General features: G+C 32.6%; 4 protein-coding genes across 11 annotated transcripts; 2 read left to right on the top strand and 2 right to left on the bottom strand.

Annotated features, from left to right (window-relative positions):
- Positions 1-64: 64 nt before the first annotated feature.
- On the top strand, positions 65-2320 carry LOC105196611. 2 transcript variants are annotated; one of them, XM_026139355.2, is made up of 3 exons: positions 65-321; positions 397-1720; positions 1829-2320. In XM_026139355.2, the coding sequence occupies exons 2-3, from the start codon at positions 962-964 to the stop codon at positions 2042-2044; spliced, it is 975 nt and encodes a 324-aa protein (XP_025995140.1). In that variant the 5' UTR covers positions 65-321; positions 397-961; the 3' UTR covers positions 2045-2320. The 2 variants fall into 2 exon arrangements, with proteins under 2 accessions (XP_025995140.1, XP_011160932.1); XM_011162630.3 differs by having other exon boundaries at positions 66-1720.
- A 274-nt stretch (positions 2321-2594) lies between these two features.
- LOC105192900 (WW domain-binding protein 2) lies at positions 2595-9799 on the bottom strand. 4 transcript variants are annotated; one of them, XM_039453002.1, is made up of 7 exons: positions 7732-8249; positions 7063-7397; positions 6648-6800; positions 5112-5227; positions 5060-5075; positions 3501-3586; positions 2595-3002 (listed from the first exon to the last, which is right to left on the bottom strand). In XM_039453002.1, exons 1-7 carry the CDS (start codon positions 7785-7787, stop codon positions 2967-2969), a joined length of 798 nt encoding a protein of 265 aa, XP_039308936.1. In that variant the 5' UTR covers positions 7788-8249; the 3' UTR covers positions 2595-2966. The 4 variants fall into 4 exon arrangements, with proteins under 4 accessions (XP_039308936.1, XP_039308935.1, XP_039308934.1 ...); XM_039453001.1 differs by lacking the exon at positions 7732-8249 and adding an exon at positions 9606-9796 and having other exon boundaries at positions 5060-5227; XM_039453000.1 differs by lacking the exons at positions 2595-3002; positions 3501-3586; positions 7732-8249 and adding an exon at positions 9606-9799 and having other exon boundaries at positions 4611-5227.
- Positions 9800-9896: 97 nt separating this feature from the next.
- On the top strand, positions 9897-19442 carry LOC105192901 (equilibrative nucleoside transporter 4). 2 transcript variants are annotated; one of them, XM_011157188.3, is made up of 10 exons: positions 9897-10341; positions 10735-10889; positions 12283-12411; positions 12886-12960; positions 13209-13432; positions 13620-13731; positions 13821-13991; positions 14190-14377; positions 14599-14839; positions 16063-19442. In XM_011157188.3, exons 1-10 carry the CDS (start codon positions 10172-10174, stop codon positions 16467-16469), a joined length of 1872 nt encoding a protein of 623 aa, XP_011155490.1. In that variant the 5' UTR covers positions 9897-10171; the 3' UTR covers positions 16470-19442. The 2 variants fall into 2 exon arrangements, with proteins under 2 accessions (XP_011155490.1, XP_011155489.1); XM_011157187.3 differs by having other exon boundaries at positions 10172-10341; positions 13818-13991.
- A 930-nt stretch (positions 19443-20372) lies between these two features.
- Positions 20373-27678, bottom strand: LOC105192902 (serine/threonine-protein kinase dyf-5). Of its 3 annotated transcripts, none has more exons than XM_011157190.3 (10): positions 27264-27678; positions 24711-24987; positions 24316-24437; positions 24021-24233; positions 23543-23890; positions 23259-23423; positions 22993-23133; positions 22686-22925; positions 21764-21981; positions 20373-21517 (listed from the first exon to the last, which is right to left on the bottom strand). In XM_011157190.3, exons 2-10 carry the CDS (start codon positions 24864-24866, stop codon positions 21402-21404), a joined length of 1719 nt encoding a protein of 572 aa, XP_011155492.1. In that variant the 5' UTR covers positions 24867-24987; positions 27264-27678; the 3' UTR covers positions 20373-21401. The 3 variants fall into 3 exon arrangements, with proteins under 3 accessions (XP_011155492.1, XP_011155491.1, XP_039308931.1); XM_011157189.3 differs by having other exon boundaries at positions 22650-22925; positions 27264-27676; XM_039452997.1 differs by lacking the exon at positions 27264-27678 and adding an exon at positions 26062-27224 and having other exon boundaries at positions 22650-22925.
- Positions 27679-27837: the final 159 nt, after the last annotated feature.

The following is a 27837-nucleotide window of genomic DNA, read 5'->3' as shown; positions in this document are numbered from 1 at the left end:
TTTTTTCTGCCTGCATATATTATAAAAAAAAATAAAAAATAAAAAAAGACAAATACACGTATGTCGTAATGCGAGCCGTTTGTTTTAACGGAGGCGGAAGACGCATCTGTTGAACATACGATGCAGGAAACGTCTCGTTAAGGTACTTAGCTGCGACTAAAGCAGACATCCATTCGTAAGGCAGATGTGAATGCCATTGGAAGGAGAATCCCCACCAAGTGGGAGATGAAAGTTTCCGTCGTATAATCGATAGCAGCTCTGCAGCTCTCACAGTACGCGTATGTAGCTCAAGGACGAGCAAAATGTTGCGTGTACAAGCGTGTAAATATTGGCTATACTATTTATTATCGTATGTATTATTTATATTTTAAACCGATGATTTGTCTTTGCATGAAGATCGCTGTATCGGACCATCGTGAAAAATGACAGCAAAACTTTGTGTGGAATCTCGAATTTATAATTCAGATCTTTCGCTATATCTTCTGGCAATGTAAACAACCAAACCACGTCAAGATCTAAATAAAGCAAATGAATCATATACTGTACAAATATACGCATTTGCCAAGGCAATGATAATATAAAGAAAGTACATATCGACGTGCGATATTAGCAATAAAACATAAAGATGTATTGCTCCTAAAACGGAGTACAAGTTTGTAATTACTGATAGTAATTACGCAGAACAAAAGTGTTATTAATATATTGTTAAGACAAATTGAAATTTATAACGCAAGAGGTGTACATGAGTGAAAAAGTGGATGAAATATTGAAAACACGCATTACATTCCATTTGACATATTATGCACGTGTCAAAAGAACTAAAATTATCTCTATATCTATATTACTAAAAAGTACGAATATACATTATAAGTTTAAATATCTTTCTACGTAAACGAAATGAAAGGTAGGGATACGGATGATATAGATTAATCGATTAAGGATTTACCTACATTGCTCAAGAATGGCAGCGACAGAGAATAGTAGAGAATATATAGAAAGAGCATTTGTTAAATTAACTGAAAGTTATATTCAACACGGGACTGAGATAAACAATTTAAAATCTATTATTATGACTGCTAATGGAAAAAGTGGCAAGAACCACCATAGTTTTGCAATACGTTCGAAGAAGTTGTTGGTAATGTTATTCGTGCCATTTCTTTATGGCATATTTCATAGATATTTTTACACTAATATAATTAAGAGTTTTCAAGGAACTCGATGCTTATTGCCGAATAATTATCTCGTATGGGAATTCACGAGACCGATAACGAATTGCGATTATTGTCGCTACGTTGAGGCACCATTAATCTTGCCAAATTTGACCAAGGAGGAATTTCGCTTTTATTCCTATTCGTCCCGACCTATGATAATAAAAAGTGCAGCCTACGATTGGCCCGCGCGTAAAGAATTTACTCTGGAATTTTTTCGGAACTTATACGAGCGTATCGAAGGTGCTTACGAGTCGGTAGAGGAGGAATGCCAGTTTTTGCACTTTAAAAGTAACTTGGCGAATTTACGCCAAGTATTTGCGATGAGTGAAGATCGAGCGTTACATCGAGAGGGCGAAGATGCCTGGTATGTCGGCTGGAAAAATTGCCATCCACAGATTCTAGATGCCATGAAGCAATTTTACAATGTACCTCACTTCTTGCCGGATGACGCGGAAGTTCCATATAGCAATTATATTTTCATGGGTTACGAAGAAGGTGCCGTTATGCACGTGAGTTTTGTAGCTGAACAATCATTCGTGCGCGACTAAACTGTATTGCACGACAAAATGTACGTCATCAATACTTACAACATATTTATCTCCGATTCCTTTTTGTAGCTGGATTACATATCAAGACTCATGTGGCAAGCTCAGGTAATAGGTAGCAAAACGTGGACCGTGGCTCCAACGCCGGAATGCGATAGCGAATGTAAATCTTTTAAATTCTTCGTCAATGTAACGGATGTCGTGCTGTTGGACACACGTATCTGGTATCACAGTACTCGCATCGAAAATGGAAATCTTAGTTTGACAATCACCTCGGAGTATGGGTAGACAAGTTTTAATATAGAGGGAAGAAAAAAAAATTTTTTTGCGCATTCCGGAGCAAATGTCTATAATAAATTTGGTATGAAACACAACTGTTTCTTCAATGTAGTAAAAATTGCTTGGATGGGATTCTAAGCAGTTTGTTTTTGTATCCTTTGGTGAATGTTGATTGGAGAAACTCGATACAGTATACCATTTCATATCTAGCATTTTGTTATTCGATGCTGACAATTTTGTGATACAATTATATCTATGAATAAAATTGTAGTGTTAAACGAAAAAGTGAAATTTTTAACGCATTTTAAACGATTAGCTGTTGAGTCCATACAAAAATATCGCCTTGTAAATGATCTTTTATTAAATATTGTAAATAGAAATTGACTTTATCTCTCTAATTATTGGAGAGATTATTTCATACAAATGTATTCAAAGATTGATCTTTGTTTTTATATTCGAAATGTTGTATATCGTGTCTTTTCGTAACTTTTAATAAAAATTTTAAATAGATACATATTCATTTATAGCAAATTTATGGTCATACAAAATTCATGATCACTTATGTATTTACATGAGTGTAAACATTTATTCCGTAATTATATAGACTCGTGTCACAAACACAACAATACAATCGTTTTTAAGAAATAACATGTACTTAAGAAATTATTGTTAATACTCGCATTAATACATAGCTGTATTGTTGCTAATACCTGAAGTGATGCCTGTGCTTAACATTGCATAGCTATAACGAGAAAAATCTAGTGCATCTTCAATCGTTATCTTGAATCTAAATATCCAGATTCAAGAGTTGCAAACGTTGACAGTTTGCTACGTTAAATGCGCGACAGCATATAAATTTTCAATATTTGCCTAAAATGGAATGCATATTTCGATTGCACTATATAATTCACTTATGTAAGGTGCTATGTTTTCACTGATATTTCTTTGTGTAGGCTGGTGGACTCTCCTGAAATTGATCGACAAAATTGATTATATATATATTTATATGTAAAATACAGATACATATACACATATCAAAATTTATAAATTTTAAATATACTGTTATGTATAGTATACGAAATTTCTATACGGGAGAATAGATCGTATTTCCGATATAAATGTAGAGATAATTTCAAGTACACTCGTATACCTTTGACTGCCGCCATAACCAATTTTTGATATCTCCTGGTATTATGTACACTTTCAATAACATAATTTTATATTGCTCGCGCATGCGATAAAAACACAACGGAGTTATAACATGAGATTAAGTTAACTTACTTTAAATCAAGTATATTAAATAGAAAAATCAAAGATTAAAAAAATTTTTCTATGAACAAAAAATATAAAATAAAATAAACATTTTATGAATTTTGAAACCTTAAAGATATAAACTTTTGGATAATCATAATGGATATCATTTGGATATCATAAATATTTCATGTATTTAAAAGATAACACTTACATAATATTCTGGTGGTGGGACATAAGCGCATTGAGGCCTATTAGGATCGTAATATGCGCTCTGCGCAGCTTCAGCAGCCTTTGCATCTGATAAAAAAAAAAAAAACGGCAACGTGGAATAATAATGCATTTAAATAGAAGTCAAAAATAAGATATCACGTTATTACCGCATGAAATTTTAATAACAGTTTTTGCTAAATTGACAAACGATTTCCTTAATAAAAACATCATAAATACATAACACATCTTTAAGTTACAATGAAAATACTATATCTAACAGATTAAATTTGGAGGTGCAAATAGATAACAATAATAAATTTATTTTAATAAAAGATTTAGACGCAAATTTTGTATAATAGGAATTTAATATAAAAATTGAAAAATTGCAATAAATGATTATCTTTTACAAAATTTATGTTAAACAAAGGTCAGATGGAAAATTATTAAAATACTATGTATGCTACTATATAGCAGTTATATCATATAAATTACAATATCGTTATTAAGTTTATATGATATAATTGCTAGTAGCATTAATATTGATAAAGTTACATACAAGCATAATTTTTTCTATTTGACGTTTTGAATTTATTTTGTTTTGGCATGATTTTGGATATCCAAATTTTAACTGTATTGTTCAACTGGCTGCAAACCATTCGATAATGGATAAAAACATTTATCTATGCACTCGTGTATATATAAAAAATTATATTTGAAATGCACAATATAAATAAAACGCGAATTAAAGTTGCTTTGAAGCACACAGTCTGCTTCTATCTGTCTATTTGAGCCGTTTACTACTGACAACTACGAGATAATAATCGACTAAAGTGAAAGCCAATCTTATATCGAGTAAGGACATGTTACGCAACTGTATTGCTTAACATTTAAAACTTTCAAGTTTACCGAGTATCCGTGTTAATCCTTTTAACTATCTTTTCATTTTGAGACGAAATCTTGAATTGATAGGTTTGAATAAAAACAACAAAAATTATCTTTACTTAATATTTTTTTAATATTGTATATACATATGTATATATTAATATATATATGTATATAGTGTATGTTTCATATAACGTATTCTATAATCTTGTGAAATCACTTATAAACATAATTTTTTGTTATTTTATATTTTATATTTTTTCCAAGTTATCGATATTTAGAAAAATATATACTTGTTTTACAGAACCGTATATATTATTCGCAAATAATGTTTAACGCATTTTTTTGCAATTCTTTCGAAGTTTATCCATCTGTTGTAATTTTATAACTTAATGACGAGTATGTATATGTATATAATTTACAGATATATATATATATATATATATATATATATATATATATATATATATATATATATATGTGTGTGTGTGTGTGCATACATACATATATATATTTCTTTCATTACAACTCGTTAATATTGACGTGGATACGGATAAGGTCCCTGCTGCTGATTGTAAGGTCCAGGTTGCGGATAGCCACTTTGTGGGTATGGCGAATACGGTGGTGGATTAGGCGAATAACCGCTATAAGGCGATTGTCCATAATCGGAATACGCACCTGCATGGGACATTGGCTGGCCATTGTAATTTGGATTAGCCCATCCGGGAACTCCTGGTTGTCCCACTGCAGCTCCGGCGCCCTGATGTGGCGGGCCGCTCGCGTATCCGTATCCTGGCTGTATGCCGGGATACGGTGGCGGACTGTCCGTCATAAAGACTGTATTTCCTAGAAAAGGGGAAGCAGTTTAATATGAAATTTTTTTTTTTACACGCCACGAGCCATTAAAAAGGCTTAAGGTTCCCGAGTAGTTGCCACTGTATTGACATTATGACATCCATAAGTGAGAAATAACTCGTAAAAGTTTCTTGCGTACATTTGCAAATAAAGAGAATTTGAATAAAACAAAATAAGATGAATCGCTTTAAAACATTTGTAAAAATAGGTTTCAATTATCCTTTTCTTCCCTGACAGTCAATGAATAGTTGTAAAAGGCACGTGAAATGAAGCCTGTTCAGTAGATAAATGGACAGCTGTTGAAAAGAGTGAAAAATATGCTTTTATGTATAAAATTCAAAGAGAAATTTATAGCATGGGGTACATTTTTATGAATTTGGTAAATATGAGACAAGTCACATTTTCGTAATAAAGTATATAATAATGAAATGGCACGTGAGACAAAATTTTGTATACGTCACTTTTCACGTCTATTAGTTTTAATTCTTTCCGCGATACTACATCAATGCCATCATCAATGCAGAGTTCTCAACTGGTTCTCAGGAACCTTAATGTAAATATTATTAGAAAATGATGGGGATAAATTCAATTACATGTTTCAAAATGTTGTGCAAGAGATTAATCATGCAAATTTTAACTTTTTACATTATAATACGACAAAGCATATAACATATGCTTGAATAATATACAAGAAAATGTTATTTTCGCTAAAAGGTTTTGGTTTGCACATGTATAGAGTTTAAATACATCAAGATGTTATCCCTTGCAAGGGATAAATGTAAAACATTTATCAAAAGTTTGTGTTTGATGAAACAAATATAGTATTTAACCCCTTGCCATACTTTGACGAGTCAGACTCATGGAATAAAGATTGGGCCAAACGTAAACATCACGAGTCAGACTGGTGGAATGATTTTTCGCTAGTTACAATCGTTGTTTAGTTCTAGTCGAGCTATGGGAAGGAGTTAATCCTGTCCAAACACTGATTGCAAATGAAAAAAATATCAAGTCTCTGTTATGTATTATTATGAAAGTCGATTGTAAGATTGTTACAATGGCTTGTCCACAATGCGCGCAGTAAACCTTAAGCTGTAAGAAATCGACCAATCATAGTCGAGTGTGACGAAAATAATCGACTCGGTTCTTCTTTTCTTATGACTTGCGACTTACTATCACTTACTATGTACATTATAGATAAGCCATATAATGCTTGTTCAAGAAATAGAGTGTTAAAGAGAGATACATTTTTCAAGATTATTCGATTAAACCACTATTTTAGATACAGCGAACAAAATCTTGCTTTCTAAAAGAATAGAAGACTGCTTTATAGGGACACTCGAGACAACATAGAACATTACTTGTGTTGAGAAATTTTAGTGAGATACTGGAAATTAAAAAGGCAATATTAAACCTGGTGGAACATCTGGGAATACATTGGTCGGAGGCATCCATCCATAATATCCAGTTGGAGGAGGTTGATAAGCTGCAGGTTGCGCTGGATACCAATCGGACAATGGAGGTGTATATGGTGGTGGGGCGTCATTTGCTGGACCATTGCGTTGAGCTAAAAGTTACGTTAGTGGAATTTAATTAAGACTTGTTAAAATTATTTAATATTGCGTAAGAATCAAGTTAGATCAAATTGTTTTCACAACATATTCAATAATGTTATTAACCTTGTGTTATCTAATGTATAAAAAACATGACAATGTTCTATATATACATTGATATAGAGACTATATATATATATATATATATATATATATATATATATATATATAAATATATATATATATAAATTTTTGTATTCATTGTATTTTGCTTACCCATCGCTGCAGCCTTCAGCAAAGCTTGAGCAAATTCTACTGCCCCACCGCTTTTGAATCTCAATTTAAATTTGCATTCTCCAATCCAATTACCATTGGGCTGAGCGCGGCATTTGCCTCCTATATAATTGGCACTAAGAACTGGTTGTTCTAGTGCTACTTCGCTCAATGTAACAAATGGGAAGCTGAACGACTGCATTCTTTCTTTATGATCTTTAGCATTGAAAATCATTCTGTGTGTCGTCAAGTACAATCTGCCATGCTTCTTCCCAATAAACTCCGCTTGTTCTTGTCCGTGAAATTCCATATTGACATTGTCGCAAAAGAGTATGATGCTAGAGGTAACGCAATGTCAAAAGTTAGTTTGCATTATTTGGAAATCTTATCTCGTAGTTTAATGTAAGCAATTGGTAAGAAGTGTGATTCGCGTGGACAGAATATACAATTGGTTCGAATGATATGAATTAAATGATTATGCAAATGATTGCGACAAGTGACAAGGACATTGACAATAGGCTAATTATCGACGAGGAGAGAGTGTGGCGATGGTATTGCGCGGCAAAAGAGCAGCAAAAACATCACGTCGACGTTACTCGAGATTGATGATTTTACGATTAACGCCAATATAACTAATAATTGGAAATAATTGGTGAACTTTTCGTCGCTTACCACTCGCCGGAATGGAGAAGAACTCCACCGTTGGCGTGTGCTGTGTTCAATGACATATCTTTCTTGCGTCAAACGCTTACGACGGATGACAAAACTGTCGCGACGAACGTTACCAAATGCCGTTGAAAATGGTCGGAAATGGTCTTTTCTCCGTTCTCGACTTTGTTCAGAAACTGTCGCGAAAAACTTGAAGAAAATTATATCTTGGAATGATATCACTTTCAGATAATGGTGAATAAAGAATAAAGCAATAAACCGAGTAGCGGGAGACTGTAGCGAGAGGTGTGACACGTTTGGTTGCGTTGCATCCAACTGCGTCACTGTGCGTCGCGCATTACGGCGACTCAGACCAGTCAGACCTCAGAGTGCCTCAGACCGCTCGGACGACTTATCGATAATAGCCATGTTGCTTCTTGGCCATTTCTGATTGGCGGCCTAATAATGTCCACGTTAAGTTTTCAAAGTCTCTCTTCGCGGAGGCGCGATTTCAATCGCGATTTCACTGCGCGCGTCCCGCTACGATTAGCGTAAATCATTTACAGCAGAGCGGAACAACGCGACTAATTGCTGAAAAGAGAGCATAAATTAATGATTGCAGAGTTGTGATTGGTTGCGCTATTACGTTTCACTGTAAATTTCCGTTCGTACACGTGCGTACACGGGACACCGGCCGCCTCGAGCTAAAATGTGTCCCACACGAACGGAAATTTACATCGGAACGAAATAGCTGCGTAACCAATCGCAACTCTGCAATCATTAATTTATGCTCTCTTTTCTGTGGTTGTAATTGATTCCGCGTTGTTCCGTTCCTCTGTAAATTTCTGTTTATGGAATTACTCTTCGTGATCTTAATTGCGAGGTGCATGCATGGCATATATACACTTTTGTTCAATCTTTTACGAGTGAATCGTGAAAATAAAACAAATAAAATATTTGGAGTACAAAATCAAATTTGGAATACAACTTGGTGGTTGCTGATTGCATCAGCACAAATTTTTTCGGACGAAATACAATTAAAGTACGTCGGAATATTATATTCTGCACGGTCTTGACTAAATAACTCGATTGTTCTCTGAGTCGTTGCCGCGCGCGCGCGCGCGGTTATGACAATATAAACGGTCATGGCCATTTCAGATTAATATATTCTGTTTAGCATCCACAAAAATGTTAGTTCCCCCCCCTCCCCATTGTGTTTTCAATTTTTTGTTGACGCTACAATTTTTGGATCGACGAACGCCATCTTGGTTCAATTCTTATCTCGTAAGCTCGATAGCCTCGTAGAGGCTATCTCATTATTTTATAGCTGCAATCTCGTAATTTGCTGTTATCGACAGAGCAAGCTACTTTCTTTTCAGTTTGACAATCGTGCGCAATAGGGACGAATATCAAGAGTGCATCCTGTTTGACCATCCGGGCCGTTTGTTTTCTGTTGCTGAACTTTTTCAACTAGTGCATATTTAAAGTGAAATAGATTGTATATTTGAAAGTTAACGAATGAAAGTGAGAAGGGATGTTCCAATATATTATATTAGTTTAGTGCAGGAATAATTAAAATAATCTTCATATTGCAATCATATATTATACATTATAATCAATACGGTAAGTTAATTTTATTGTTGCGGTTAAAGGTTCATAGATTTATAATGTTAAATATATAGGGAATAAGCATAAATTATGTTAAAATAATAATAAAAATAAAAAAAATTAAATAAAAAAATTGAGTGAAAAATTAGAAAGATGTTAAGAATTCAATATTGGCTAGAGTACAGCGCATAAAAGAATTGTTGTAAAAGAATTACAATTTTGAATATGTATAAATTTCTAAAGAATATCTAATTCACAGAGAACAATAGAAAATTTAAAATTTGACTTACACGATGCATCGCCTCTTTTTGTAATCTTTCGAACGTAAAGTGTCGTCGATATATAATTGATAAGTATAATTCGTAAAGTGTGAATCGAACATCGAGCTTGATAAATTCTTGACGCGTTAGGTCTTCGAGTTCTCCAGGTATTTGATTTTGAGCACTGCAGCATATACGAGACTAGTGGCGGTGCCGGCGGCGATGGACACCTGCAGGAATTGGAAACTGTGCGGATGAAAAGCCGGCGCGCGCAGAAATCAATGCCGTAAATGTCAAAGCATGCGCTCGAGAGTAAGAAAAGAACTCGGCGTACACAGTGCGAGAAAATAAATATCGTAGTGATTGAGTGCATTTCGGTGCAAGCGAAGCATTCCAGCGACGAGAAGCGAGTACTCGCTCGTTCGCGTATCATGGATTAAAAAAGAAATTTATCCGAACTGTCACCATTGCACGAGTCGTCGATCTCTTTCTCTCTCTCTCTTTTTCTTTCTCTCTCTCTCTCTCTCTCTCTCTCTCTCTCTCTCTCACTTTTGGAATAATCGTCTCGTCGCCGATTTTTTTTCTTCTTCGGCAATATGGACGAAAACTTGAGCCGGGGATACGTCCAGCTGGGCAAGGCCAGAGGCATGAACGAGTTCAAATTCTCCAACGGATTTACACATCTTTCACCGCCCGTTGACAAATGCAACTTTATTTACACGGCTCTGATGCTCGGCGGCATTGGTTTTCTTCTGCCTTACAACAGGTCCTACTCGACAACATATTACAATATAGTTTTTTGTATATTGTTGTACATGCGTATTCTGCAGGATCTATCTTTTAAGATAATCAAATGAAATCAAGATCAATCTTTAAGTCGACTCGATATATTTTACTACAAAACTTTTCCTTACCGTGGACAAATTTTCAATTAGTGCTAATAATATTAATCGACTATATATCTGCCGCGAGAAAGAAAGAACGTTCTGCCTTTTTGATATTTTGGCCAACATGTTTCGTAATATTTTACGAAAAGAAATAAATTTTGTAAAAGTTGGCCAAACTTGACGTTGTGTTTAATTATAATTAAGAACGATTGAAACATCGTCTCATCTATAATACTGACAGCATCTGTATATTGTGCTATTGTCTGTTACAGCTTCATTATAGCGGTGGATTATTTTCAAGCTAGGTATCCAGGAACTACCGTGATATTTGACATGTCTGTCGTTTACATCATTATGGCTTTCTTCGCAGTCTTTGCGAATAATATTTTAGTAGAGACTTTGTCGCTGAATACGCGAATTACATTTGGTAAGACGTGTGTCAAGATAGTTATATAATATAAATTGACCGGGGTGAATGTGACTTTGCGTTACTATATTTCGAATCATGATACAATTTACAATCCCTAACGGAACAAGAATATTCTGAGAATATTTCAAGAATATCATAATAGTAGATTACTAATATTCTTACAACATTCGATATACGTACTATAATATGCTACGCATATATTGAGCAAATTCCTATCGGCATTCTATAGTGATTCGAAGTATATGCTGAGAATATCCCGCTAGATGTTCTTAGCATATATGTATATATATATATATATATATATATATATATATATATATATATATATATGTATGTATGTGTATATATATATATATATATATATATATATTTCGAATAACTGCATACAAAATATAATGCCTATAATATCTGTAATATCATACAAAATCATCATTATATTTTCCTAAAATAATACATTTTTCTTACATAAAAAAAAAACATTTTTCACAATAAAAAAAATTCCTCTCTCAGAAATTTTTTTCGGAAATTTCCAAGCGGTCACCCATTCAAATCGTAACCACATCGAACGTTGCTTGACTTCTGCGACTTCTGTGAACTGATCCCTAGTGATGATCTGTGAACGCTTTGTGTTAATCGATACATGTATATAATATAACTGATAGATCAGGTCAATTATAATTATATATTATATGTTGTCGAAAAGATGAAACATACATAATTAAAGCATATTATTTATATAAACATATATAAAATTATAGTTTTTTCTTTACTAATTTTCACAAATGCGGAATAGCATCTGGAATAACTTTTTTGTTCTTCGTTTAAATAAGAATGCAAACAGAAAAAGTCAATATGATACAATAATTAAACTAAATATAAAAAAATGTTTATTAAAAAATAAGTATAAGTGTATAGCGTGTACTTGTTATATTTTTAGCATATTCTGGCACCATACAAAAAATAATAATCTATAAAGATGTTATAAAAATATTCTGAGCATATTATAGATATTATTCGCACATTCAGCAGAATGAAAACAGAATATTTGTTTGATATCATGTTCCATTAGAGATACAATGATTATCGGCTCTGAATTTTTCACATTTTTGTTTATAATATATGTAAGAGCATTTTCTATTTAAAATTTTTTCAATTAAAACTTTACCTCGAGCATAAACTCTTGGTAATAGTATAATTTATAACAATTTGAGAGATAGCAATTGAAGATCTGATGAATCGTGTCAAGCTACAAATTTCCTCCTACCCCTCCACGTTACCGAGTCTAATTTAATTCTAACTTGAATCGTAACAAGACGGGAGTTAACAAAGTATACATTGTACAGTTTAATCTTTATAGTTTTCTTTAAAATTTATAATCTTTAATCCTTAGGATATCTGGTATCCTTCGTTACTTTGAATTTTGTGGTGATCTGCGAAATTTGGTGGGAACTCTTTGGCGTTGCAACTTCCTATACTATCAATTTGGTTGCTGTCGCTATAGTGTCGCTCGGTTGTACAGGTAAAGTTAAAAAAATCATCGACCATTTATTTATCAATAAGATAATGAAAAAATCTTGTAAGCGTTTATTTATTTTTCGTTCCAATTAATTAATAAGTAACACGCTTTTCATTGGATGAATATTATTTGACAATAAATATTTTAAGAAATATCAATTGCGTTATGGTTCCAACATATGTATTAGTGTACCATCTATTGATTTCATCACTTTAATAAAATTCTTGCTTTTAGTTGTTATTACAACTACGTATCTACAAGATGTACTGCGTTTTTTATTAATTGTTATGGTCTTTTTCAATTGTGTTTGTCGTACATTAAAATTTTTCATTAACAGATTACATTTAAGGAATTTGAAGCTTCTGTATTACATATTATATAATTTTCTTAAACAGTCTGTTTTATAATCACAATTAATTGAAAACTGTTTACATACCGCATAATTTTGAGCCTATCGTTTTCCGTATAACATTACAGTTCAGCAATCGAGTTTTTACGGATATACATCAATGCTTCCTAGTCGATATACCCAAGCTGTGATGACTGGAGAAAGTGAGTACCGTTCCACGAATCGTTGGAATATATATATATAATCTTGTTAGTAAATTATTTTGGTCGAATTTTAATTTGTAACTTAATTTATATGTTGACATTTTTGAGAAATTGTAAAAAAATGGATTTCTTTGCTGATATTCGATACATTACAAAAAATATAAACATTGTGTTTTTACTAATTATTGTAAGAAATACTATGTAATATATATGTATATAAAAAAAAATATTTTGTTACACGTTTTCAGGTGTCGCCGGTTTTTGGGTGTCAATCAATCGTATAGTAACAAAGTCTCTACTCAATGATGAACGTGGCAATACATCCATGTTCTTTATTGGATCAAATATGACGATCTTGTTATGTTTTGTGCTACATCAAGTAGTACGAAAGACTGATTTTGTGCAATTTTACATAACGCTATGTCAAGAAAGAAATCGAATCACGTTAGAACCAACGGAGGATGTCGGCCTGGTATGTGTGTAATCGTTAATCGTAATTTATTTAGATCAAAATTTCATTGACAAATTTTAAGAGAGGGGAATAGAAAATTATCCGAATATATTCAACTTTTCTCGAAATTATTCAAAATTAATTATTGGTGTAAAATAAAAAATTCGCAATTAATAATTTGTATTTTCTTTCTTATTAAATATTACAGATGGATCCATTGGATCAAGTAGGCGATCCCTCGAAAGGCCAATACGGAGTTTTGAAGATTCAAACGAGTCCATTGGGAACAGAATCTGCGAGTGGAAGTACTGATTTGAATGGTAATTGAAATTTATTCTTGAGTATAAAAAAAAAAAAGAAGTTGAGGTTGTAACAACATAGAAAAATTGATTCGTTTCTGTTGAAGCAGCAGGGCAGTATTCTGCTTTCTCGTTCAGCAATCCGGTATACGAGCCTAGTGCTCCTTCGGGTAATCCGCCTGGTAGCGCTGGACCAACTTACAAGGTTGAAGATGTCGTGGTTATGAGAGGAGTTTACGGAACACAAAGTACCGCAAGTACGCCATGGTCAGGCATAAAAAGTAAGAATTTGCTATTTTTATTCATTGTTAAAAAAAAAATTGAGATTCATTTTTTATACAATACATAAATGTTACATGACGCTGCTTTTTGTACGGCTGTACCTCTATGTTGCGGTGTGATTTTTTAATCTTTTTAGATTTATATTTGCAATTTGAAATATCTCACCTTCATGATTCTTTTAAAACAATATCTTTTAGGAGGTTTACTCGCGAGACTCGAAGTGGCCAAATTAATCTTTCCCTACATGGCCAGCATTGGTGCTGCTTACTTCGTAACGCTCTGCCTCTATCCAGGAATTGTATCAGAAATAATATCTTGTAAATTCGAGTCATGGATGCCAGTTATTTTGATGACCGTCTTTAATGCTTCTGATTTACTCGGCAAGGTAATCGATAATTATACAAATCTTTTCTTTCAATCTTACTGCTCTGTTTCTTCTCTTTTTTTTTGCATTTAATGCGCCAGAGTTATTATTCAAATTCAAATAATATTGTAAAGAAATGTTAGGATTTTTAGAATAAAAATAAAAATGGAACGAATAGATCAGCAGAATAAAATTCTTTATGTATGTATCGGATTATAACAATTTGATTTTTTGTCTTGCAGGTATTTGCACTGATACCTTATGAATGGAAACGAACTCAGTTGCTTTATTTCTCTAGCGCACGGGCCATACTCATTCCTCTATTTTTGCTTTGCGCAATTCCGCGTGGTGCTCCTATTCTCTCTGGTGAGGGATATCCGCTTCTATTCACTTGGCTACTTGGCCTCACAAATGGTATAGTTGGTTCCATACCTATGATTCAGGCACCTAGTAAAGTACCGGAGGAACATCGAGAACTCGCAGGTACATGTCACAATAAATTAGCCAAGTTTCTCTCAAAGTACTAATTTAAGAATTCTGACTGAAAATGTCAATGCATATTACTCGGCGTGACAAAAATTTTTTTCTCTTTTAATTTTACACTGTGTACGTGTGATGCGAATTGTAAATTACAAACCCCAAACAAAATGATTCTTATAGACCTCTTCTGTCGCTGAAAACTAATGTGCCAATAAAATGGCATTTTTTTGTTAAAAAATTTTTAAACTAAAATAGAACAATGTGACATATAATATAATAATTTTCATTTGCGGATTTGTTTTCAGCGTTCAAAAATCTATAAAATTCATCTACTAGCTGAATTAACGATTTTACAAACATTTAATGTTATGGATCAAAAGACAGAAAGACGGTAGCAATATCAATAATCACATAATGATTACGATTCTTTTATTATGAATCTATGATCAAAACTGTCAAACTTAATATGTTTAAACAAATAAGATAATGGAAAAATAATGCAGTGCAGTATGGTAGAATTTTTGGTAGAATTCAACGATGCTATTATATTAGTTTTTATAAAGCTCAAACTTTACACATTGTTTAAATTTTAAAGAATAATTGTTTAAATAATTTAACAATATTGACCATACGTTCATACAATAATCGACGACCTCCAGAAATCGTTACGTGCAGGTGAATGTGCTTGTATTTCATAAGCGTTCATTATTCATCATTACCACGCGGCGTTCTTTCTTTCAATCTATAAATATTTATAAATTTTAATTTGCATAAAACAATTAATACAATAGGTGATCTTTATAATTTTTTAATCGTTGAAAACGAATTCGTAAATGAGATTGCTCGTGTCATTTTTTAGCAATTTCAGCTCAAAAGTACTATACTAAAAATAGCTATTTTTAAAATGCTATTTTTGGCAATTTTAAGTCTACTACAATAATTTCATTTGCGAATTCGTTTGTCGTCTTGTCTAGCTGATAGTCTAAAAAAAAATTAAATTTAAATTTGTTTAATACACAGTATAGTGTTATTTCAAATAGCAAAAATTCCAAAATAGCAACACATTTTGATCCTATGAGAGATGATATTAAGAATTTTGTGTGTCAAATTTATGTAAAGATGTAAGGCAGTTGGTAAAAAAAAAAAAGTTTATTTAATTTGATAGAAAAGTGAGAGAATAGCAAATTTAAAGATTAATAGCTACGTATATCGTTGTACTTTTTAAGGTAATATTATGACTTTATCGTACACTACTGGTTTGACCATTGGATCTCTTTTGGCATATATGATGGATGCCTGTCTTGGACCACCTGTGCAAGTTAAGGACGTGTGTTTAAAGATGGCAAAGGTTCAAGCTGGTCAAACTTCAACAACTGCATTTGCTAATGTAACTGCGAGCATTCTAACAACCGCGATATCTTCCACTTTACCTGTTGTTGAAAGAACAACGGCAATATCAAAGCCGAAGACTACCGACAATGTGCTAACCACGATTCTGATGTCAACGTTATTATTGTCGAACAGCACCATGAGCTTAGTGAGCGATGGGGGATTATTGGATGCGTCAACGACGGCCTTACCGAAGATTTTAGCTAATGCTACCTCGGCGAGCAATGCAATTTTGCAGCATTAGGGCGCATATATTTCTGTGCTGTGTTAAATCTGGTGCTTTCACATAAATGTGACGAAAAGAGAGAGCGAGAGAGAGAGAGAGAGAAAGAGACAGAGAGAATGTATGTCTGTCTATACACGTTTGTTTGAGACTGACAATGAGCAAGTGTACGCGCGCGCGCGCGTGTGTGTGTGTGTGTGTGTGCGTGCGCGTGCGTGCTTGAAAATGATATAAAAGTTGAAAAGAGTTGCTACAAGGCTGAACATTCAGATTGGTTGCATCTTTAAGTTGACATAAAAATAATCGCAGAATTTGTTTTTATTTCTTATTATTATTAATTGCGAGATTTAATATTTATATTGTTGCTCATATTATGTGTTGTCTTAAAATTGGTTTTTTGTTTAATTATGTATACGTCATATTGGCTCTGAAGAAGTAAAAAATGGTTAAAAAGTGCAACATATAGTTCAGATAACTCGTATTAGCAAAGCCCTTGATCTTGAAAAAGCTTTTCCAAACGTTTCGCATGATTAAACAATTCTGTAGAAAAGATATAAATTTTAGAAAAATAAGCATTAAGATTAAATAAAAAATAAAATGTTAAACACAACTGCAATATGAATATACATAATGCACATACCCATATATGTATAAATTGAGCGCAAAGAATAAGTTTCAAAACCATATGTAACGTGAACAAAAAATATAAATATAGTAAATCAAGTTTAGTATAATAAAGAAAAAAAAGTAAAATCGGCACACAATAATAATAATAATAATAAAAGTTATTCATGATGGATACGTTATAGACATTCGGCACGCAAATTCAAAGTGTTCCCGTACTTATTCTTGTAAATTGTGTGTAATACACTAAACATTGGTTCGTGAATAAAAATTGATTTTACATTTTATTTCATGGAGATTTTCATTGAGACATTAATATTTATTTACGTGCAAGCTATATAATTAGTTATTTTTTGAAATTGGTCTGAAATATCGCCAGATTAAACACAGGCACAAAGAAATTGAGAGAAATTGATATATCAATTGTGCAAAACATTGCACATAATAAAAGTAATTTGCGAGAGATACACGCGTGAACTCTCGAACGTTTCCTTTTTGTTGAGAATATCATTGCGTGCCTTTTGTTTCGTATTGGCAAATCACTTTTCCAAATGCTTTTAAAAGTTCTAAAGGAATGTTATTTATTATTAACAATTGTTATTATTATTTTTCTTTGATAAGAAACTTTGTATGTATGTACATATTCTATACATTGTTTTTGTTATTGTTTTAATGCGTTACGTATACTGTTAGTAGACTATATTGATAGTTGACAATTAAGAAATTTTTGCTGATAAAGTTATCTTAGCACGAGTACAGGGTGATTCCTGGGTATAACCTGAAAATTGCAAATAATTCAAGAAATCTTTTACGAAAAAATATTATTCAAATATGGAGTGTTGTGTGCTTTTATGGGAGAAGTAAGATAAAGAGTACCATATGTTTAATCTTCCAAGGTCACTTTTTCTTTGTTAATTGGATTTAACTAATATATATCACTTTTCTTTTAATACAATAAGTGAGTCTTTTAATCCATCGATTGATCAAGAGATCGCGATTAATCTAAAAATCTTTCTACTTATTATTTCGTTATTGTTAATCGTAAAAGGATCTTCAAACAATTGCGACTTGTAACGATAAAATATTGTATATTGGTTATTTAACAAATCAATTGCTGTAAATAGCTTATCAGCACGCGTTTTGTCGTTAAGATGTTTGTTTGAAGAGCATATTATGATTAACAATTAGAAAAATGACAAGTAATAATTATATAATTGTATAATTCGTAATAATTATAGTGATAATGGCATCTATGAAAATCAATTCAAAACTAGTGTTTTGAAACCAATTAATGTGTTTATTAGCTTTAAGAATTTATCAAAGAAAATAATTGTCATTTAAAAAACAGAAATGACCCAAGATCGAACATGCTACACCTATCTTATATCCGCTATATCATACAACTTTTATTTGAAACATTTTTTTGTAAAGAGCTTTTTTTATATTGTCACGTTACGTAAACTACCCTATGTACCCTGTCAAGTCGTTATATACATCTCTCCATGTGTGAATATAGTTGACACATAAATGTAAAATACGTATATGTATTTATGATACACACTAAACGTCATAATTATTTTACATTCACTTGAATACATGGCATTCTCTAGGTGTATTAAAGAAAAAAAAAAAATTTGAAAACATTATGTTTGTACCACATTATTACAACTATCCGTAATAATAAAAGTGGACAATACCGAGCAATAACTGACAACTACTAACTATAGTATTCGCAGATATGCAAAAGTTTGCTTTAACTTTTATTTCATGCATTTATTCTTTAATTTATTATTAACTTTAATTAGTTACTTTTATGAAATAAATATAAAAATTATTTTATTCCGTGCGAATATTATTTAATCTTATTAGTATACAAATTTTCGATGAAAACATCAAATCTCAATAATTTCACAATATTCTCTTTTATTTTTATAAAATGTAATATGTATAAAAAATGCAGAAGGTCGTTTACAATTTGCTTGTAATATATATTAATGTTACTATGTAATACTCATCTAGTGAATGTGAATGTGAATGATTAAAAATATTTATGATACGTCCAGACCACTTAAAAAGAAAATGATTGATTTTCTTACATACACATACATACACACACACACACACACACACACACGCACGCACGCACACACGCACACACACACACACACACACACACACACACACACACACACACACACACACAGAATGTCCTCTCTTTTACCTTTCTAGCTTCGTTACTCTCGTGTTATCTGCTCAAGACATATCCAATGTTACGTAGGAAATTGTAATCAAATTTGTAAATTTAAGACGTAGTTAGTGATATATGATGAAAAAACATAATATACTCAATCATGCGATTGATTAAATATATCTTTCTCGATTTCTTCTTTTTCTTAATTTTTGACATACGCCCAAAGAAACGTTCATGAAAAAAACACAACTTGAACATAACTTGTCTAACAATAAGATTAATTAAACATTCCAATTATACAAGACAAAACGTAATAATTCAATGTATATATGCCCGCGTTATTCACAGTTGACATGTATCAATCCCTTCTACAAATTTACATGTATAATTATACGTAAAGTGTGTCAAAATAATAGTGCTTGATATATCTCCTTTTGCATTTGTTTCAAAGACAAAAAACGCCTAGCAAATTACTATATTTTAAAACTGTGTTTAAACATATTTTATTCTTATGTTACTCATATAAAGAAGCTTATTTTATTGAAGTGTACATTCTTTTCCTTCTACATATATAAACCCACGTTTATCGATCTTTAACAAAGCAAATGCAAATATTTAAAATCAAACTTTTATTACAACATATAAAAGAAAGAACAAGTTTTGCAGAAATTGCAAAGAATAAATGATTGATTTGATATATTTTCGTACAAAATATTTTCCTATAAATATACAAATAGCTTAACATATCAATTTTATATTAAAAACTAGTTTTTGTTTATATATTTTCGTAATTTTATGAAAGTTTGCGTTATCTCTTTTCAGAAATTTAATATTATTTCTTAATAATGTCAAGAAAAAAATTATTTATTTCTTATTAGGTGCAACATACTTCTAATTTGTTACATCAGCATTATTTTATTTTTAATTATTTAAAAATATTTTTGCACTTACCTTTTAACATTTCTTTATTGTTGTCTAAAGTAAAAGTTTTGCGTTATGATTATTCTATGTGTCATACTCTTTATCGAATTAATACAAAAATTATATTGACGTTTTTGGAAAAAAAAATTAGTAGGCTACAGAGTATAAAGTATAACAAAAGTACGTAATATTATTTCTTATGTGTTATATTTTTTATTCTAATACTTAATGGTACATTTTATCGGCTAGGCTACGGCGTAATAGTTTTTTTTTTTAATATTGTTTCTATATCGAATAAACGTATTCAATTGATATACTTTATGATAATGTTCTATAATTCAGAATATAATTCTCCAGAACTTTACTATGATCATATATCGCAAAGAGATTACGCCGCATATAATATTATTAATAAATTAATATATACAAACACACTATATGTGTGTACATACATATACGTATGTCTGCGCGCGCACGCGTGTGTACGTGTGTAATACATATACAATCAAGTATAATGTATCTTATAGATCTATATACATCGAATTCCGAATCAGTTTCTCAGAAAATTAAACTTTTTCATACATGATCAATTAATATGGATGACTTATAGCAATCTATATAACTGTCTCTGGAACTTTGATCGTATGAAAATGCTGCAATTTAACATCGTGACAATCCATTCCACTATTCGACATGTCACACTTTATCTAATCAAGATACGACGAGGACTGGGAACGTTTTATAAAAATAATTCGTTATTAAAAAAAATAACGTCGTTACTTTTTTATAAAATTTTGATGACATTTTGTTTACAATGATAACTAATTGTCTATGTTCTATGTCAGTATTTATCAGTTCAATATGAAATTTATAGTGACTTTGATTAATCTCAACATAGTCCATACGCGTGTATTTATTTATAAAATAACAATAAAATTTGTTACTGTGAAAATGTAACAACGTTATATTGTTATCGATACAAAAAAAATATAACGAAAATGGTAAAGGCGTTACAATTAAGTAACACGTTATTTAAAATTCCCAATCCTTTCGTAAAACTTTACTCGCGGAAAAAAAATGCATTCTTCCTACTTGTCTGTCACGTAATACACAATGGAACGACAGTGATCGTTCTATCACAGTTGAAATTTGCCTTAAAAAAAGGCCATGATGATAAATTATTAATTTGAAAAGATAAACCAACCTTTCTATAATGGTCATTTGAGATATTTTGCTGCCCAATCTGTTCGACCGTGATGAGGCCCACTGTTGGTTTTCGCGTTAAAAACATTTCCAAACAAGTTCGGTTGAAACATAGGCTTATTGGTAGTTTCTATCAAAAAGAAATATTATATTAACTAATATTGTATCGCAAATTCTGTAAATTGTCTCTGTGCACAAATAAAGTGTGTCACAGCATTTGCATTCTTGTTTAAAAAAAGAAAGTGCGTTGAAAAGATGTTATGTTGTAGAAAAAAGTAATCTTTGCATCGCAAAATATTCGATTAATAAATTACTCAATTAATTTTTGAAGCAAGAATGCAATAGCAATGTATACAAGTACTTGTGTATAACTCACTGATATTTTGGGTGCCGTATACGCTGGGATAAGGTAATCTCAAGCTTTGTTCGGTGATGTAACGATTTCGCGCAAGATAGTGTTGCCTCGTTTGATTCTCAATATTATTTCTAGGTCCCCAAAAAGAGTCTGTAAAATCATCATACTTGTTGGATGTTGCCTGACCGATAAATCCATTCAATAGAAGTTTAGATTGGTTGATATCGGAATCCTCATTTCTTGAAAATAAATAGAAAAAAGCATTAAACGATAAAGAACTTAAGCAGCACAATATACATTAATAAAAATACATAAACTGTTTATTGCATATTTTGAATTTACAATAATAAGGATTACAGAAGGCTCTAGGTACAATTGTCACGTGTAATTATATATTGATGCATTTTAGTTTTGAAAAATTGTTCCATTCAGTATACATTTACCGCCATCCAATGAATGCAACGAACATGCCGAAATTTCGATAATCAGATCAATAATTGCTAAAATATATCGCAATGCGTATATCATATATAGTAAGAGTAATCGTATATTGTGGTCTAGCGAATTTGCTATTATCACGAAACTTTCAACGAAATATCCGACACAGGGAGTCAATAAGGCTCGACATAGATGATGTGCAGGATGAAGAGTGATTTGAGAAATTTGATAAATTGATCGAACAAGTTCAGACACGTTTAGAATTTTGAATGAAAAGAACATTTTTGACAATGCAGTAATAAAACGTTGTACATTTGCCAAAATCATCTCGTAACGAGAACGATTCCTGCAGCTTCTGAACAATGAAAATACATTCTGTCCGATTTGTAGTTGCATCAAAAAATAACTGATTACTATTATCGTGCATGCGATAAGAATTCTTTGGATTGGATTTCGGAATTTTATATACCTGGATGGCAAATTTGTGCTCTGGCCTGCGACATACCGAGCCACACTAAGATAGTGTTGTTTCGCTGAAACTTTACGCATATTCTTCGTCTGGTTGGATTGGTTCGACTGATTCCACATTCTCGATGGTGATTCCTTCCACGTTGGTAAGGACCAATTTGCATTGCTATGCAAATTGTCGGATTGTTGATAGTTGGCATTCCAATTTACACGATTTTCCTTGTATACGCGATCTGGGATGAGCGTTGCGCTTGGATTCTCTGGGACAATTTTGCTTCTGACATGGACAGACGATTTGATTAGAGCTAATATCGTAGATTGTATTGAAAAATCGTGCAACGTACCCTAGAAGCTCGGCAAAATCCTCCTCGTCCCATTTGGAGGCATTACTGTCGCGTTTATTGCGATTATTATGATTCAGCAACGGCAAGACTGCCGGCTGCTGCTGCTGCTGCTGTGACTCAACGAGCATTTTTTCTGGTGCTCTACAATTTGTATATTTAACAATTCAAAATATTTAAAAATTAATAGCAGAATTTACAAAATTATATTTATCGATATTCTTTCTTACTACTAGTTGTAAGTATAGTTGTATAAAATGTACCCTTACCTCGATTGAACTAAACTATTAACGAGATCTTCCTGAGAATAACTGAACTGCTTGGACGCAGGCGGTGGAAGATTAATTTTATTCATAACAAGTTCTCGTTGAGATACGACACCAATCTTTTTATTATTAATGATACTTGGATCGCCGACTTGAAAATACGGATACCTGGAAATAATTCGTTGCAACAGTGACTACTGGACAATTTCAAATTATTTAGGATTCGATCTTTTCTACAAAATGTTTTTCAAAAAGTTTAACTAAGTTTATATTTGATGTGTAAAAACCTGAGCGATTGCTGGGCCGTTGGTCTTTTTATAGGATTCCATTGCAACATATCTTCCATGAGTACGACCGCCTCTTGACTGGCATTCGGTATCAACACACCCAATGACGTACGCGTAAAATTGGGGAATTTAAAATTCATAGCTGTAGCCAATTGATAGCCCTCTGGCCAATCTTCTTTATCGGGTGTTCCAATCACAGAACATATTTTAAATATCTCGTCAATTTCACTTTTGCCAGGGAATAGAGGTCTAAACGTATATAGCTCGGCCATTATACAGCCGACCGCCCAAATGTCAATCGGACTGTTGTAAGTCGTGGAGTGTAGTAACACTTCTGGTGCCCGATACCTGTAGAGATATGTATTATCAATTCAATAAAATTAATCAAATAGATTTGTTTAGACTATCGCATGAAATTCTTAGAAATTATCGGCTCAAATCGGCTCGAATCGTGATTAGATTATTGAAAAATTATTACCATCTCGTCGATACGTAATCCGTATATGGAGGTCTCGATCGAATTTCTCTCGCTAGCCCGAAATCAGCAATCTTTACTAATTCGGGACCCATACACAATAAATTTTCTGGCTTCATGTCGCGGTGAAAGAAGCCATGCTTATGCATGAAAGCGAGACCTTGCAATACTTGATACACCATATTTCTTATTATTGGCTCGGGAAAAAGTTTGTCTCTGCAATTTAAAACATCTCGTTGTCAAAGAAAATACAAAGACTTTTGGTATTTTAATAGAAGAAATTAGATCGTAGATGTACCTGTCCTTCATTAGTTGATAGAGATTTTCCTTCATGTACTCAAATACGAAATACAGCACGTCATTCTCCCGTATAACTTCTTTCAGTTTTACGACGTTCGCATGACTAAGTTTTTTCAATGACTACAATGAAACGGAGAAGAAAATGATGAAAATCATTTTAGTAGTAATAATTACGTTTAGTAGTAATAATTGTTGATTGAACTCGCAGAGGAGGGGCTCGAGAGGAAATCGAGAGAAAAGCGAAAAGTGACGAAATTATTTTTCTATTTCTCTTCAATTATGAATATTACTATATTTCAATTACATTTATCGTTAGTATTCACAGATTTTTGTCACCAAGCCGCACAATAAGATCGCTTGTCAGTTATTTCTCTAATTTGAATACCCGCATACCTTTACTTCTCGAAGATTCATAGCTTCTTCCCAAGAATAATATTTTCTCTTCATTCTCTTTATAGCCACCTTTTCACCAGTGTCAATACGTTCTCCGAGAACAACGGAGCCGAAGGTACCGTCACCCAATTGATTCAAAGTTATATATCGATTCATCTTCACTGATCAGACAATTTTTGTATTACTTGCTCTTAGTGTTCTTACACATAGCGAACTTTGGCGTTATAAGAAGCTGGAATCCATTGGAATCGACAGTCTCCCATCTTTTTTGTATTCGCTGTAATCGTACGAATAGTGATAGTGTCATGTGAGAAGCACATATTTTTTCAATTTTTATTCAAATATTTTGCTCAATAACATACAAGTTTAATTATATAGAATTATTTTAGAATAATGCTATATAATTAAGGACGGAATAAGAAACACTAGTTTCGACTAGGAGAAAATACAATTTTCTAATGTTAAACTCAAGCCAACTTAATAGACTACGTGTATTATAATATCGTTAACAATTAATATTGTTACTCATTTTGTACAATTTTATTTGGCACTGATCGTCGGAGAGTAGAGAAAATGCAAATTTTACGAATAATAATAATAATAGATATATATATCTTTGCTTCTGCACTTATGACATAAAGTATTCTGCGGAACGAGACAAAAAATTAAATTATAGATAGGGCTTTCATTTAAAATCAATGTCAACTTGTTAACAACAATTTAAATAGAAAAAAGAAGAAGCCCCATTATCATGTCATGTACATATGGTAAGATATCTTAACGATGAAACAATTTTCCGGGATGAGAGTATTTTCAAGTATTTTCAAGTATTTGTTAAATTAAACTAATTTTCAATTTAATTCTCTGATATTATTTTTCCAATTAATTTCAAGAGATGTGTTTGAAATAACCATAAAAAGTAACGGCGCGCAATTTGAAAGAATTGGAAAAACTGTGCGTAAAATGGCATATAAAATATTATAATATATGTATATGCGGCACCAAGATCTATATTCATTTAATATGAATATTAATTAATTTTAAATTATAATTAAGAAAATATCTAATAATTTATATAATTCCATACGCATACGGTGCATAATGTAAAATAAGAGTGCTTTGAGTAATTGATTAAACCTTAGTTTTGTTACAATGCCTGAGAATCATCCAAAAATATTGACTATACAGCAGTGTGGAATGCATACATAGTATGTATATTATTTCATTATTTCATATTAGTATAGATATAGATAGTATAGATTCCGTAAAACTCAAAGAATGGGGAACGAGATGATAGAGCAATTTTTGTAATATTTGTGGCAATTTTCGATATTATGTGAAATACACGTACATAGTAGGTTGCGCAATCTACGTAGAACTTGCAATCGTCTATTTTAAGATCGAGCGATCGGACTGCAATTATTTAGGTTGGCTTCTATAGGCTTGAATTCTTTTGTCTGGTGATATAATTGTGATAAATCGCATGACAAACTCAAAACAAAACGCTATGCACTATTCTTCCACGTACTCTCTATTATGTTTTGCGCAGTGGTCAAATCTAATATCCTAAATAATATCTATGACACAATGAGGAGCAAAAGACTCGAGGTACAATCTAGGACACCATATATATATGTCGCGCGCCGAGATTAGCATTTTCTTACGGTCGCATGCAAACGATCTTCGTGCAGGCCAGACATGCGAGAATATAGATTTTCTCAAATGGCATTACTCCGCCGCCGCCGACCTGATCGCCGCCGACCTGATCGCCGATCAACTAACAGCAAAAGTATCGACTGCTGTTTTATACATTTTTACTTTTGAGTTAACAAGAGAAAATTTGCGATTTTCTTAGTTCTTTTCAATTCTACGCAGGTAAATCCACTCTATCAATCGTATGATATTGATTTTTATATGTATATCAGATTATCTGGCACATTTGATGGGAATATAAAGATTTTCTCGGCGAATACCTTTTATCGCTTCTATGTATTCTTATTCATATAATAAAAAATTTGTTATCTATCGAATTTTAGTTAGGATTTTAGTAGCTGAAATGTTACAAAAGATGATATTAAACGATAATTTACTCGAATAAAGTTGATAAAAAGCTATGAGACGTACGCATGCAGACGTAGTAGCAATGGCGATATGATAAAATATCGCAGTTATTCACAATATAAAATAGATGTCACAGCGATCATATAAAAACTCGTTAGCATCGACACTCAATGACTGCCATGCACCGTTTTTGATAGAGGAAAAAAAAAAAGAAAAAAATGTCACAATTTTCAATTATACAGTCGCCACGATTTCTGTATAGTAGACTCGAATCGTTTTCTCTCCAAAATCAAGGAGATTTTGGCTTTAATGGCTCAAAAATGAATCTAAGGATCGAATTATTCCAATTGATCTGAATGCGAACGCCGCATTCAGAAACGCAATTATAGTTATCGGACTAAAAACCAATACGAGTCACGTACCGCGCGCGGTTATCGAGATGAAACAAATTCTTCGCTCTATCGTTAATTACTTAATTCTAACGGAACTCACACAGAATGTAAAACGCGAAGACAAGCTTCTCAACTGCTGGTACTGGTTTATACCAGTGGTTAGTCTTCCACGTACTCGATTATCTTCTCTCGTAGCTGTCATTCGCAACAAACCATCAATCGAGCGATCGTGCGGCCATTCTTCACGGTCGCTATGACTACGAATAAAAGTCAAACTGCCGCGCTCAGTCCTCACTCCTCACCTCACTCCAGACCACACTTGGCACGACTTGCACTCACTTGCTCAATTGCTCATTCGCCAACTTGCGCCAAGCGCCAACTTATCCGCCGCCCGCCGCCCGCAACTACTACGTAGTGTGTACGTATATGTGGTAACGTAATTTCACATGGTCCAATACTTATAGGATGTGCTAATACGGCTTTCCGAGATCGGGCTACTTAAAATGGTCTTATAATTAAATATAAGAATCCACTATGTAGCAAGAGAGAGAGAGATGGACTTTTCATTTTAAAATAGACTCTCGTGTGCAGGCGCGCGCGCGCGCGTGCAATTTTCATTGTGCATTAGGCTTAAGGCCGCTTCACGCTTATCGCGCGCATTGTAAACAAACCGT

This window comes from Solenopsis invicta, chromosome 8, assembly GCF_016802725.1.
Source record: "Solenopsis invicta isolate M01_SB chromosome 8, UNIL_Sinv_3.0, whole genome shotgun sequence".
NCBI classification, from domain to species: Eukaryota; Metazoa; Arthropoda; class Insecta; order Hymenoptera; family Formicidae; genus Solenopsis; species Solenopsis invicta.
Note: the sequence above shows the minus strand (reverse complement) of the source record. Positions and strands in the feature narration are given on the sequence as shown.